Source organism: Lepisosteus platostomus, chromosome 13 (genome assembly GCF_059453375.1).
Source record: "Lepisosteus platostomus isolate fLepPlt1 chromosome 13, fLepPlt1.hap1, whole genome shotgun sequence".
Lineage (NCBI taxonomy): Eukaryota > Metazoa > Chordata > Actinopteri > Semionotiformes > Lepisosteidae > Lepisosteus > Lepisosteus platostomus.
Window position 1 is genome coordinate 6167247 of NC_142623.1, and position 15380 is coordinate 6182626.

The 15380-nt window shown below is 39.3% G+C and overlaps 1 protein-coding gene across 3 annotated transcripts in view; it reads left to right on the forward strand.

Annotated features, from left to right (window-relative positions):
• The window catches only part of LOC148649743 (receptor-type tyrosine-protein phosphatase U), a 221022-nt gene that overhangs the window by 198838 nt on the left and 6804 nt on the right, over positions 1 to 15380 (forward strand). For all 3 annotated transcript variants that reach the window (XM_088602806.1, XM_088602807.1, XM_088602809.1), the window contains 8 exons: positions 895 to 931; positions 2821 to 2918; positions 3682 to 3798; positions 5533 to 5687; positions 6835 to 6970; positions 9526 to 9675; positions 13742 to 14056; positions 15083 to 15208. In XM_088602806.1, the coding sequence (XP_088458932.1) occupies positions 895 to 931; positions 2821 to 2918; positions 3682 to 3798; positions 5533 to 5687; positions 6835 to 6970; positions 9526 to 9675; positions 13742 to 14056; positions 15083 to 15208 (1134 nt within the window). The remainder of the gene's footprint in view (positions 1 to 894; positions 932 to 2820; positions 2919 to 3681; positions 3799 to 5532; positions 5688 to 6834; positions 6971 to 9525; positions 9676 to 13741; positions 14057 to 15082; positions 15209 to 15380) is intronic.

Here is a 15380-nt window from a genome sequence, read left to right on the forward strand (position 1 = left end):
AATAAATGTTTAAAATAGTCTGCATTTACTTAAGAAAAACCTTCAGGTTATTTTCAAAAGAATTTAGTTTTTTTAGTAAAAAAATGACCAGCAGCCATATTGCCCTGCAACTCACAGCTGGCAACCCCCTGAAGCTCAGCAGGTGTGTGCCTGGTCAGAACCTGGGTGGGAGACCTCCTGGGAAAAACTAAGGTTGCTGCTGTAAGAGATGGTAGGGGGTCCAGCAGGGGGCGCTCACCCTGCGGTCTGTGTGGGTCCTAATGCCCCAATATAGTGACGATGTAAAACTCTCTGTGGTCCTTAAAAGTCCCAGCGTTTCTCAGAAAGAGTAGGGGTGTAACCCCAGTGTCCTGGCCAAAATTCCCATTGGCCCTTACCAATCATGGCCTCCTTATAATCCCCATCTATGAATTGGCTTCATTACTCTGCTCTCCTCCCCACTGATAGCGGATGTGTGGGGAGCGTTCTGGCGCACTATGGCTGCCGTCACATCATCCAGGTGGGGCTGCACATTGGTGGTGGTGGAGGAGAGTTCCCATTATCTGTAAAGCTTTTGAGTGGAGTGTCCAGAAAAGTGCTATTTCAGTGTAAGCAATTATTATTATTATTATTATTATTAATAATAAAAATAACATATTGAAGGTAAAAAAAAAACAGCTGAAGTCTATTGTCTTAAGGTTCTGGACACGCATTTAACCTCTGATAGTTTTGTACTGTATTTACTGTTTCAATGGGCAGATAAAAGGTCAACATTTAGTCATATTGTCATCTTGTCCTTACCCTGGAGCTCAGGAATGTCAGATGAAAAGGGTGTTGATGCCAGGGTTAGCGCTGCACCACAGTTCACAGCCTTGTCTAATCTGGACTGAACATGAGTGTTTTCTTCTCTTTCAGGGCTATCACCGTTCAAACCACTTCATTGCCACACAAGGTGAGTAGCACACCTGTTGTACAGAGTGTGGGTGATGTGTCTAGTAAGTACTCTTAACAGGCTGTCTTTCAGAATATCTAAAAGTTTACACATAAGAGAATACCCTTTAATTTATTTAGCTCTTTAAGGTACCTATAATATTAGTTATATTCTTCAGGTCTGTGGCCTGTTCAATAGCAATTCTCTCTGACCGGGGCCTACAGGAGTGAACTGTCTAGGTGGACAGTGAGATTCCACGTTTAATCTTAATTGTCATTCTGGGAGTTAACACAGCAGTAAAGCTTTTTTTTTTCTACCCAAAAAAGATTCAGCGGGCAAACTAAGCGACTTGCCTTTTGTTGGAGTGTGTATGTGTGTGCAAGGAACCTCTTGAGTAATAATACTTGTTCAAAAGTGGAGAAAGGTGACGGGATAGAATGGATGTTGTAAGCATGTTAAAAACATTGGAGAAATGCTACAGAAATATCCCATGGCTTTTGAAGGGGTGCATGTATATGTGTATATGTAAATGTGTATATGTATTATTTAACCGCCCCATTTTCTTTTACAGTTGATTTGTTATCCCTCCCCCCATTCCATTCATTTCAGTCTCAGACAACTATTCATTTCTCATTCTCTGAAGGTCCCCTGTCTCCTCCTTTCCTCCACACTCCCAGGTTCCTCTTCACACGAATCAGACTCCTAGCACCTAGGGAGTGGAACCTCTAGGGCCCAGTTGAATTAAATTTGAGGAGTTGAAAATATCTTTCCAGTAGCAAAATATACATATGAAATCAATGCAAATTAAATTGGCTGTTGCTTCATTAAGAGTGTTGTAAAAATCTGAAGGAATGCAGAGAAGGAATAATTGGTCTTGTGTTTCGGAGGGCCTTGTCTTACTCCAAAGAACAGTGTCCAAGTAATGAAACTAAAATATGCAGATTAATTCGTCACATTCCAGGGATCAGTGATTGCAGATCCCGCGTTGCTGGTTAGGCCCCTTTGGCAGTATTCTGACGGACAGTATTAAGTGCAGAAAAAAATATGTAAAAAAGAATTATGCAGTGTGCAGAAATTGATGAAGGAGGGCAGAGGACTTTCTGTAAAGGCATACTTAAATCTACTTGTCTCCGTGTTTAGCAAACAGATTGAAAAACATTTCTTTGCACACCATGCCTCATGATCACAAGATATACCTGATGCTTTCAAAAGACATCTGTGAGGGGTTTCAAAGTGACAGCCGTGTTAAAAGTTGCTAAAAATTAGATCTTGCACTTCCTGCTTGCCTTTCTTACAGCATTCAGAAATGTTAAAATATCTGATGCTTCTTGCAATAAATATAAACCTGCTGTTATTAGAAAGGATAGTACGGCAATACACAAACTGTGTTGAAACCATAAATGAATTGACTTTATTTTGGATAGCTTTCTGGTTTCACTGGGACTTTGTTTTTTTTCTTTTACACTCTTCTGTGGGACTCCACAATTCTGGGGCTTTGTTGTGATGTTTACCTTAGTATCTTTTGTTTTGTTCTTCAGCTGTTCTCATCCTTGCAATTCACTACTCCATCTTTATCTGTGTTTTCCTTTGATGTTGGATGCACTCCTTTGTCTCTGCAGGGGGCGCCTTTAGAAGACAATGCCTCATCATACTCCTCATAGACCCAGACTGCTCTGCATCAGTCCAAAATTTAATTTGGCTGATATGAGGGGTGATGTCACCCCAGGCACAACATTTGTCTGATCCCAGGTTGGGGAGCGAGAGAAATATCATCATTTAAATGGGAAAACATAACTGATGGCACTTTGCATACTTATGACTGCCTTATTCAACCTGACACTGAGGCATGACTGCACATTCTCTAAATATGCGTCTCTCTAATGCGTTGCTGTATTTTCTTATCTCTCCAGGGCCTAAACAAGAGACGGTGTATGACTTCTGGAGAATGGTGTGGCAGGAGAACTGTTTCAGCATCGTCATGATCACCAAGCTGGTAGAAGTGGGAAGAGTAGGTGCAGTCATTACACCTCATATTGAATGCTTCCCTTTCATCAGATAATTTTCCCAGTGCTGCCAAATCAGTACCGTTCTTTGTTATCGAATCTCCAATAGAAACACCTCTCTTCTTTTTTAATTTTCTTCTAATATGAAAATATTTTGAAATACTTGTCAATTTCAGTGATGTTGCCAGATTGTGTATATTCTGTATCATTTTAAAGGCAGAAAAATGCAGTTATCCCTATACAATCAAGGATCTTGATTTTTAAACTATTGGAACTGGAATGGTGTCCTGTCTCAGCTATATGTGCCCTCTAAGACTGGACCCGAGCCACTTAGTGTGTCTAATAAAAAATGAAATGCTTCCAAACTCCAGCTAATGAAAGAATATCCATTCTAAAGACTTGTATGTCTAAATTTGACATTTTCCACCACAGTATTTCTGAATAGTAGAGTATTTGACCAGTGTTTTCTCAATAACATCAGAAGTATTATACACTAGAAGGTTACCCCTTCCCCATATAGTTTTTATTCATCTAATAAAATTATCAGGGCAGCTCTTGAAGGATTCCAGTGAATTAGCTTCTGTAGCAGGGGTTGGTAGTTTGCTCTAAACACCTACTGTAGATCTCTTAGTGTAAAGAATTATTTCTTGTTGTCAATCCAGAATTTCATTTCTTAATTTGTGATTCTGAATAGTGGGTGGACTGACTTTTTTAGACTATTTTGTTTTTGTTCCCAACTAAAGAGATGAACTGCATTGTTTTCTGAAGGTAAAATGTTGCAAGTACTGGCCAGACGACAGCGATATGTATGGTGATATCAAGATCACGCTTATGAAGACAGAGACGCTGGCTGAGTACACAGTCCGCACCTTCACTTTGGAGAGGGTATAAATTCTTTTATTCAGCTAACATTGATTAAATCCTTTTTTGCAGGACAAACATGATCTTGATTGTTTTCATAACATGTTTAGTATTTGAAGAATTGCTAGAATTGCAGTTTATTTACTTATGTGTTTATGTATTTTGCTTAGAATTGTATTTCTTAATCACATTAAAATAAGGATTCAGATAAACCATCAAATTATTTTTCTACCTGTCAACAAGAAGGTAGAACATCAACAGAAGTATAATAATGTTAAATGTGCTGGAGAATTGAGAAAGGTACCACCTGCTCACAGTTGTCAAAAAATTGAAAGCACTGATGATACATTATTCGTTTAAGTGTTTTGTGTTATTCAAAAATATTTGGCAAAAATGAGACAATAACAGATAGTTATATTCTGCTCTTGCTCAGATTTATTTAGGGCTGGTGGTAGTGACTCCAGGTTCAGTCCTGGCCTCAGACATCAGCCTGAGTTGGGGTGACCCCTGGAGGTTTTCTCCAGGTATTTGCTTTCTCCTACCTGCAAAAGACATGCTCTATAGTGTCCCTTCCATGTACAGCTGGCATATCCAGTGGTAGACCAGTCATGTACAAGAGAATAAGCAACTTACTGCTAACAAATGGTTCGATACCCTTATTTAAATTCAGTAGTATGGTGCTTTCAATTTATCTCAAATTATAGCTCACCATTGTCTGTTTTTTGCACTTACAATATTTCCAATGTAGCTGTAACAGGATATTAATAGAAGTTCTGCTTACCTTGAATGTTTCTGAAATAAAGACATTCTGAACTGATTGAACTGATGATTCTATGGTGGTATGGATGTTAATACTGTTGCCTCTCAGGTCTTAGGTTCTGGCTTTCTTCTCACTTTTCAAAGACATGCTGGCAATTCAGTTCAAAGTACTGTACTTTATTCCTCCCCAATATATAATGTATCTAAATTGTGTCCGTGTGTCTCTTTGTGCTTGTGCCCTGTGATAGACTTTCTAGATGTAGTCCTGCTTTAATTCCAGGATTACAGGATAGGCATCTGGCTCCAGTGACCTCACCAGGAATAACTGGTTTTCTGATAATGACCTGTTTTAACCCACCTGCAAAACAGTGTTTCCAAGATTTCCATATTGCTCTAGTATCCTGTTATCTAGTCAATGGGATATTCAGCCGCAGTGTTTGACAGGATTGCCACAGCACACTGAGCTGATGAGTGCGGTTACAGAGATGGTGCATTATAGTGTCACAATTGTACACCATCCATGGAGCTTAACATGAAATATCAGCATACGATTCAGGAAAAAATAAATCCTGACAGTTTATTTTTGTGGTTTTCATTGTGTTCTTTTATTCTTCAAATTTTTCTCTGCCACTTCATGTTATTGTCTTGAGTTTTAAAAAATACTAATGTCGTGACACAATAAGAAAACGTCAAATCCCTGCAGACAGTTTAAGTCTCACTGGTATTAAATATACCCATACAATATCAGGGATAAGGGCACGGAGAGACAGGTCACAGGGAAAAGGATGCAGAAATTTGAGGCTGGCATAGATTTTATTGAAGAATGAGAGCAAAGTTTTAAAAATAGAGCACATCTTTTTTCAGTCTATGTAAGAAGCAGCACATTACAGCAGATGCTTGGAAAGGTGTCTTGAACGAGTTCCTGTCTTTAGCAGACTGCTTTCTTTGTCGGTAAGGCTGGCTGCTTTTCCTTTTAAACCAATCTTCTCTCGTTTCCAGAGGGGTTATTCCGCGAAACATGAAGTGCGCCAGTTCCACTTCACGTCGTGGCCTGAGCATGGGGTGCCGTATCACGCCACTGGCTTGCTGGCCTTCATTCGCCGGGTCAAGGCCTCCACCCCTCCTGACGCAGGGCCAGTGGTGGTGCACTGCAGGTAGCCACCCCAGCAAGGCAACACAGACCTGCCTGCAGGCGTATTTTACCTCTACCCCAGTTCACACAGGGAGACCTCGAGAGACCACCCTCAAGAGAACTTAAATAAGCTGGCATATTATTAATTGGTTCTACTGTGGGACATGGGTGATGGGGAAAAAAGCTGCCATGTAGATCAATCTGACTTTTCGATAAAAGTGATTTCATAATAATAATTTCTTACATTTTTATATAGCGCTTTTCTGGACACTCCACTCAAAGCGCTTTACAGGTAATGGGGACTCCCCTCCACCACCACCAATGTGCAGCCCCACCTGGATGATGCGATAGCTGCCACAGTGAATGAGTAACTCTCTGCACACGTCAGCTATCAGTGGGGAGAACAACAGAGTGATGAAACTAATTCATAGATGAGGCCATGAAGGGTAAAGGCCAATGGGAAATTTGGCCAGGACGCTGGGGTAACACCCCTACTCTTTTCGACAAATGCCCTGGGATTTTTAATGACCACAGAGAGTCAGGACCTTGATTTTACATCTTATACGAAGAAGAGTGCCTTTTTACAGTATGGTTTCCCTGTCACTATACTGGGGCATTAGGGGCCCTCATAAACTGCAGGGTGAGTGCCCCTTGCTGACCCCACTAACACCTCTTCCAGCAGTAACCTTCCCAGGACTCCCATCCAGGTACTGACCAGGCTCGCACCTGCTTAGCTTCAGTGGGCTGCCAGTTGTGAGTTGCAGGGTGATATGGCTGCTGTAAAAGACCTCTCTGTCCCACAGACAGGACATAACTTACTAAATGTATTACTCATATACTGTTGTTACATTCTTTTCTATTTTGAATAACGTGACGTATATGCAATATGTACTGTATGTGGGTATATACAAGTAGTGGAAGGTAAATTTGCCTAGGAAAAGATGCTGTCTCTTTTTATCTCCGTCAGCATAGTAGAGACCAGACTTGTGTGCTGACACTTTGTTCTCTCATCCAAGTAAGCCTGGAAGTGATCTGTTCTTGAGAGCAAACTCATCATGCTGTGTATTGACACTGCATTTTCTGTGTGCCTATGAGTGTAAGCTGGTCAGAAAGCATGTGGCAAGAATGTGATGCCCACTGACTCTGTTCTCTCTTCTTCTCTGTGCCAGTGTGGGTGCTGGCAGAACAGGTTGCTACATTGTCTTGGATGTCATGCTGGATATGGCAGAGTGCGAGGGTGTAGTGGACATCTATAACTGTGTGAAGACCCTGTGCTCCAGACGCATCAATATGATCCAGACTGAGGTCTGTCTGATAACCTGTCTCTCTCTGTCTAATTAATCCATCTTTCTATTTTCTAATCACTTCATCCAATTCAGGGTGTTGGGAGAACCAGAGCTTATCCTGGCAAGCTTCAAGTGCAAGGTGGGATAAGCCCTGGATAGGACACCAGTCCATCATTGGGTACACAAAGACACAACCACGTACACACTCGCATGAGGGCCAGTTTTCCCAGAAGCCAGTTAACCTACCAGTATGTCTTTGGACTGCGGGTGGAAACTGGAGCACCTGGTGGGAACCCACACAAACCCAGGGAGAACATACAAATTCCAGACAGATAGCACCCCAGGTCTGGAATTGAACCCAGGGCCCCAGTGTTGTGAGTCAGCAATGCTAACCACTGCAACAGCATGCCACCCCTCTGTCTAGTTTATGCAGATATTCAGATGGACATTTTTGGTTGGTTCATTTTTGTAAAACAAATACAGTATAAGTAGAATGACATGTAATCCATATAAAAGCATACTGAAGTTTATTTTAATACCAGTTATGGATATAAATGTTAGCTTTTTGTCCAATTACAACAGGAGACAACACTTGTGTTGTGATTGGACAAAGAGCTAATTGATATTCATAGACAGTGGAAATTAAAATTGAAACAGATGGTCTTCAATCCCACCCTAACCTTAAGGGTGTTTGTTCTATTATCTGCCTACCTGCTTTTGTGATGCTTTCACTCCACAAATATCATGCTGGACAACTGAAGACTCAGCAGTAGCTTGTTCTCCCCAGGTTTATGCTAATCATTTCCAAACAAAATGTAAATTTTTATGGCATTTGTGCTTGTTTCCATGGAAATCTGTATGTATACCTGCTTAAGATTTGTTTTAAATGAATGTATTTAAATATATACAGAGGAAAAAAATGGAAACTGAAAGATACAATAACTTCCAAATATATTCATACCCTTGATGAACTGCAAATAAAAGTTGGTTAAGTAAAGAAAGTGTAGGCATATATCAGTATTTTTCTGTATTTATGAATTATAATGTGATGTATGTAAATGCATTCTCAATATGGCAGTAGCATAACTGAAAAAATATACTGTATATTTCCAAATAGACCTATAATGTCCTATTTTGTTAATTCCCCTCAAGTATGTTGAAAATATTGGAAATCCAATCTACTTATGTTTTTTGTAGTTTTGTGGTTGGTTAGAAACTCCCAGAAATTTCTGGAAGTAACCTTCATTAAGGCCTTAAAAGGAGGCTTAATCCCTTGATACCACATCATCATCGGGGAAACTGAGATTTGCCCAAAGCCATAAGGTAAAAGATTATCAACTTCAGCAGCAAGTGACAGCTTTAAAACGAATGCAAGTCTTCCCAGTTTCAGCAGTAGGAGGTTGAAGGCTAATGGTTCAGTGGATGCTACCTTACCAATGTGTGGTCATGAAATGATGCAACCTGGAGGAGCAGAAGAGGGTCTGGAGAAGTGGATGAATATCTCTTACAAGGCGTTTAAGAACCAGATAACTGTTCACAAGGTAGAAACTCCATGAGGCTTTCAAAGCCAAAGCAGGGAAATACTGATTCCCCAGATATGAACAAATGTGGGGAAATGTTTAATTCTGAATCAGACATGTAGGTTATATGGAACTGTTTTCCATTTTACTTTAACTTAGGCAGCACTGTGAGTCTTTAGATTGTGTGTACACCTGGATTTTCATGATAAATGAACTTTTAGATAGTTCATAAAGGGTAAATAATCTAGATGCTTTGGTACAGTACATTAGGTCCTTATACCTAATAGACATACACTATCAAATCTGGCAAACAGATTTACTGATTTTATGCTTTTTATGCCACAACTTCTATTCTTTTGATTTCTAAAGACATCTACAAATTACCATGGTGATCCACATTCTGAAACCCTGTTTCTTGGTCTGTTTCATTATGATAATGACTTTTATTTGCAGGAAATAGATTTAATGAACAATAATATAAATTGTAATAAAACGTAATAAACCTGCACACATACAGAAATAGGTAAAGGTTTATTCCATGCTGAAAAGAAACATTACGTTCTGGTAACAACATTTTCATTTTGTGGAGAAGACTCCACAGCTGAAACGATTAAATCTTTAGTTTCCTTGCAGCCTGTGCATGCTAATACAGCTACCTACTCGAAGGTCTTTCACATGGCAATGCAATGTTTCTCAAAATAATCAGATGTTATGAAGCAATATTATAATATTACTTTGTGACAGCAGTGTGATTTTGATCTGTGAATAATAACAGTAGAATATGTTGGAAGCACAGAGCTGATACTTTTAGTACTCTCCCAACACTGTTGAACTCCTTTAGATCACCATGAAAATACTTCATTCACAGAATCCAATATCTCAAAGGCTTTCTTCAACAATTTGTCTTAAAGTATTCAAGGTGGGTGCATATATTAAATCTGACAGGCAGCGGTAAGTCTCATTGTGTAAGGGAATCAGGAATGAAGTGGTCTGTGTGTATTTGTGTGTTTCTCTGAGGGGTTTTAATACATGACTTTCTCTTCCTCCCCTCTAGGAGCAGTACATTTTCATCCATGATGCCATCCTGGAGGCATGTTTGTGTGGAGAGACTGCCATCCCTGTCAGAGAATTCAGCCTCACCTACAAAGAGATGCTGAGAGTTGATTCCCAGAGTAACTCCTCCCAGCTTCGTGAGGAATTCCAGGTCAGGTTCCAAAACACAGATCTTGCCACATAGGCAGAAAATTCTAAAATTCTTGGTTGGGCAGTTGTCCTCCTGCCATTCAGAGAACATAATGTTTTTCCATATCAAAAGAGCTTGGAATTGGGTGATGTTTTTTCAATACTTTTTGGGAAGCAAAATGTGTATTGTGAAATTGTATATTGTATGTGTATTATTTTGGGTTTTACAACAATCAACTATGTGTGTAATTCTCAGTAATGTAAAAAAACAAACATTTCACCTTAATATGCAATAAGATCACACCCACTCAAGTGGCTGGTGAATGTCAAAGTTACTGCTCCCTTGATCTTAATCAATTGCAGTGTCTTGCTCTATGCTAATCATGAACCTGGTAGTGTTTCAAATGTAGTTTTTCACACGATGATGGTAGGAAAAGCTAGCTAACCCTGGGCATCATAAAAGTGAGTCCAAGCATGCTGTTTCCTAGATTTATTCCTTCGTAATGGACAGGTGGCATGGAATTTTGGCTTTCTTTATTTTCATGCATTTTACATACAGCCAACTCTGTTGTCAAGGTTTCCTTGCTAATTGTTCTATTTACGATGATCAGGTCCAGCTGCCTTTCCTTAATGATTTTAGCTAGTGTTTCCTGGATTCAATTGTATTGAATGGTGCTTTTTTCTTAAAATTGTTCTTTGATTTATTAGCAATACCACATACAAAACTTCCTTTTAGTATACTTATTGAATGTCTTTGTTGACAGCATGTTCGCTCAATGTAACATGGTTATAGTTCTGTCTTGGGTACTGTGGACTTTGATTGTTGGAACATACAGTATGTTACTTAGTTCCACAAGTGCAAGAAATCTTTCCTTCTTGTTGACTTAAGTTTTTTACATCAAGAGATATGAGAACAGAAAGTTAAGGCTGGAAATTGTCATCATCGTACCATTCATGTGACTTCCAGTCATGAGCTGTTTTCAGAATTGTTCACCAAATCGGCAATAATTAACAAAATTGTGATGACTTTTTAGCACTACAGATTCACAACTCTGTCATATTTCACTGGGAGAACTTAAAGAAACAGCCCACCCATGATATGTACCATTCTCTAAAGCTTCAAGGATAGCAAAGATAGATGGCTCATCATATTCTGAACTGCTCCATACCTGTACGTCAACATTCTTGTTATCTAGGATAGGAAACATCTTTGCATTCCAAATGCATGGTGCAATTTTACTTATTGGTTGTTCATTATAATCAGCTCATTCTGATGTCTTCTCCAAACACAGCCGAAGGTCTCATTCTTCTTAAAAAAGCTTTGATTATCGTATTATCAGTTGCTCTCAGTTCCATTATCTATAAGAAGTTTAAATGATTTAGCAGTCCCATCCTGAGCACAGACATCCTGATTGTCTGTTGGCTCACCCACAGACAATCAAACTTTAGTACACTTCTGTTTCCTTCCATTTGCCTGTAATTGTTCTGAATTTATTTTGGAAGCCACCACACTATGAATCCATGGCTAGGTTACATACCTAGATGTCCTCTCTTTTCTGACTGGGAATGAGGTATCTGGTTGATTAAGTTGATTTTTCCAACAGTTTTTAAATCTGTACATTACATCCTTTCCTATAAATTTCTGCATTGCAAGCTTTTCTGTTTCTTCTTAGCTTTGAGCACCGGTAATTTTTTGGCATTTCATAAAATATGAATTTAAAATGTTAATCCATTTAGCCATTAAATAACTTGTTGACAAGTCATCTCCTATGTCATACTTTACTCAGTAGTATTATTATCTTTCTGCTGGACGTGGTTTAGCCACAAAAGAGCTAACCACATGCGTCTATAGGTCGACCTCATGGAAATTCATCCTAATTGCATGCAGTAGTTTAATTTGGAATAATTCATATGGATATGCAAGAGTAACGTTTGTACATGTGCAGAATAATCCTGTTCATTTTTATTTTTAATTTCAAACATTGTATTTTATTTGCCTTTTTATTGATTATATATTTTATTGAAACATCTGTCCTCATCTGGACAAAAAAATGGTTTTAAATCCTAAGGTGAAAGGCTTCCTCTCAGCTACTAGCCATCCATTCAATGCAATATAGCCAATAAGCTTTACAATGTGCCTATAAACACTGAAAACATATATAACTTCATAACAGACTATAATGAGCAATGTGAAAATGTTCCCCCAAATGTATTATTACAGTAGTGCTTCATTTATGTGAATATTCTTTTTATACAGTTATAGCTAATTGGCAAATACACATTATACTCATCAAAGAAAATAGGTGCATAATTCTCATTTGAATTACATTCAAAGTCTAAAAATGTACTTATTCATAATGTATGAAGATGGCCCATATTTTTTCCATGAAATCCTCTCCAGAAATGGATTATATTGAATACTATTCTTTTTCCTAATTTAACTATATTAATAGCTTCAGATAATTGCATCTGAAATGGAGGTGGGCATTCTCTGGCCCAGTTTTGGTATTGAACTGGACATTTCTTGGTTGATGTATAATTCAGTGAGAAGTGTGTGGGCTTGATCTAGTGATACAGGGAGGAGGACCAGCACTAAGGTTTAATATTAATCTCTGAAGTCCTCCATTGCTCCTAGATACATCAACAAAAGAGTTCTATAGATATACTATAAGTGAATTATTTATTGCCTGAATAAAATATCTCAAACCCTAACCATAACAAAGATGAGGTGAAGTATTTCATATGCAACAGCAGCCATAAACTTGCACACACCTAAAACAGAAGTACTTATTGGAACCACAGTTTGTAAATTCTGAATCCTGGTTTTACAATTGGTGGTCGATGATCTACCCATTATTCAGTTAGTCTACTGTGCTTTTTTACACCTAATTCAGGGTTTTATAGATTTTCTGTTTTGAAAGTCATCTTTACAGAAGGCTCCAATAAGTATCTGTTCAACTGTAAAATAATCTGAGAGGCATGCAGGTTTACTTTGTTTAGTCTAGTCTCCTAAGCAATACGTCCTATTCTTTTTCAGATCACATGCACTGTGAACAAAAACATGATATAATGAGATATGTTTTGATTTGGTCAGCTTCCATCAGAATGAAACAGGGAGCCTACATGCTTGTTGAATAACATGGGCAAGTGTTCCCTAGTGTGCAGTGAGCTTGGGCAGTCAGCTTTGCTTCACAATCTCTACAGCACAGCTTTAGCCACAGGAGGATGTTTGTAAAGCAATACAGCCTGCAATAAAAAATCAAATTCATGCGTCTTTAAAGCCCTACAGCTAAAATCATTGGAGTTGTTTATTTTAAGATATTAATTTTTATGATGGTCATGATTGCTACTAATAATAGCAGGCATTATATTGAATTATATGGCAAGTTGTAATATTGAAGCAATTCAATCACAACACCATACAGATAGTAAAGTCATTAAATTCCCATTGTTCTCAATTTCATGTTTAAACGTTTTACTTTGCTGGATATTTTATATTGAATTTTTGTATGTCTGTTCTGGTTTACAATGACAGGGAAGAGAATATTGAAAAAGACCAAAAAAGAAAAGGGGAACTATTTAACATGTTCAGCTTATAGTTCCTGCACTTGAATAATGTATTATTCTTTGTAGAAGAACAAAATCTATATCTCAGTAAACAAACTCTCTCTCGCGCGGTGAGAGGTGTTGTACCCGATAGATTTGGAAATGTAAAACATTTTCAGATTACTCTAAAATTTCCAAGTCTATGGTACTGTAATACAATTTCTGATATTAGAAACAGGGTGTTACCCCTTACTTCTTATGTGTTAGATCAAGGGTTATAACATTCGTCTTCTGTTTCTTCTTTGGGTTCTCAATAGTACATACTGTATGCAGTGTGTACATTCACCCGCTATCCAAAGGGCCTATTCAACTGTCCCCAACCAATCTGGCACTGTCAGAGATCTTCTCTCCGGATTTTTATCATGTTGGACCTTTTGTATTATCTATATCTCATGCACCCCATTTCCCCACCTACCCACACCACCCGTTCCCAAGTACTAGAACGATAGTAACACCCCACCACCTGCTCCTTTGCCCCCCAGACCCTGAACTCGGTCACCCCTCACCTGGACGTGGAGGAGTGCAGCATCGCCTTACTGCCCCGCAATCGCGAGAAGAACCGCAGCATGGACGTCCTGCCGCCCGACCGCTGCCTGCCCTTCCTCATCACCACCGAGGGCGAGAGCAACAACTACGTTAACGCCGCGCTCACCGACAGCTTCCTCCGCTCTGCCGCCTTCATTGTCACCCCCCACCCGCTGCCCGGCACCACCACGGACTTCTGGAGGCTGGTCTTCGACTACGGCTGCACCTCCCTGGTCATGCTCAACCAGCTCAACCAGTCCAACTCAGCTTGGGTCAGTCACCGTAACCGATCCTCACAGAGTGACAGCTGAACTTTGGTCTCTCGGTCCCCCATCTGTAGGTTCTCCCACAGCCTACTTATCAGGGCTTTGTGAGATTCATCCCCATCACCCTCTCAGGATTGTTATGCAGAAAGTGGCATTTAATCTAAGCAGCAGTGGTGAAGGATCACAAAACACATCATTTAATTTGAAACAAGAAACATAATGATAGATGCAGATAGTCCAAAGAGTCTCTTTCACAGCTGTATTTTTAAAAATGACATTTCTGCTAGCCTGACATACAGTACTTGGAAGTGATTCTCTCTCTTCCTTTTTTTCCATGTTCCATGGTGCTTAACGCTCATCTATGTGTGTGTATACTTTGCAGCTTTGTTCTCTCTCAGGCCCTTACATGTTTCAAAGTTAAAATATGGCGATAAGGTGAACTAATACATGTCGCTCTCACTTCTGAGAAAACATTAGTGAAGTAATCCTTTCCTTGCTGCTGTAATCAGAACTCATGTGCCACTTTGCTAATACCTCCACTCCCCCTTACTCTCTCAAACAAATTCAGTATGCCTTAATGTTTCTCTATCGCTGTTTCTCAGCTCGTTTGTTAACATTTTAATACATTTATCTCTTCCTAAAGCCCATGTGGTAGTGTGTTGGTACCTCCTCTCTCATTCCTGCTGTATCAGAGCTGAGGCCTGCTTGCATGTGTATTAGCATTTATCACTCTGTCTAGCAGGCCTGTGGTACTGTGCTAATACCCCTCTTTCTCTTAGGCTGTGTGACAACACATTATCAGTGTTCCTCTCTCTTTGACATTATTTTCACTCTGTCTTACAGTCCTGTTGGCATCATATTAGTAACACCCCTTTCACCTCTCTAAACATTGTCTGCATGTTCATATCCTTCTTTTTCTGACTATACTGTATCTGTCTTGTTCTCAGATTATAATAAACTCCCTTTATCTGTGAATCTCAGTGTTTATAATGTATAATTGTGAATGTATTAATATTCATGTCTCCCTCTCAGCCCTGTGTGCAGTACTGGCCTGAGCCTGGCCTCCAGCAGTACGGCCCGATGCAGGTGGAGTTTCTGTCCCGATCTTCTGATGACGACGTTATCACTCGCCTCTTCCGGGTCAAGAATGTGACCCGGGTAAGACTGGTCTTTTGATCACCCCAAACAGAACACTTAGTATTTTGAGCTCCTTATATTTAATTATTTCCAGTGTAAGGAGCAGAATGATTTCTGATGTTAATCAAGAATTTCATAGGGAAGTTGTTTTTAGCAATCCTACGTACACCCACTGTTCAGATATTACTCAGCT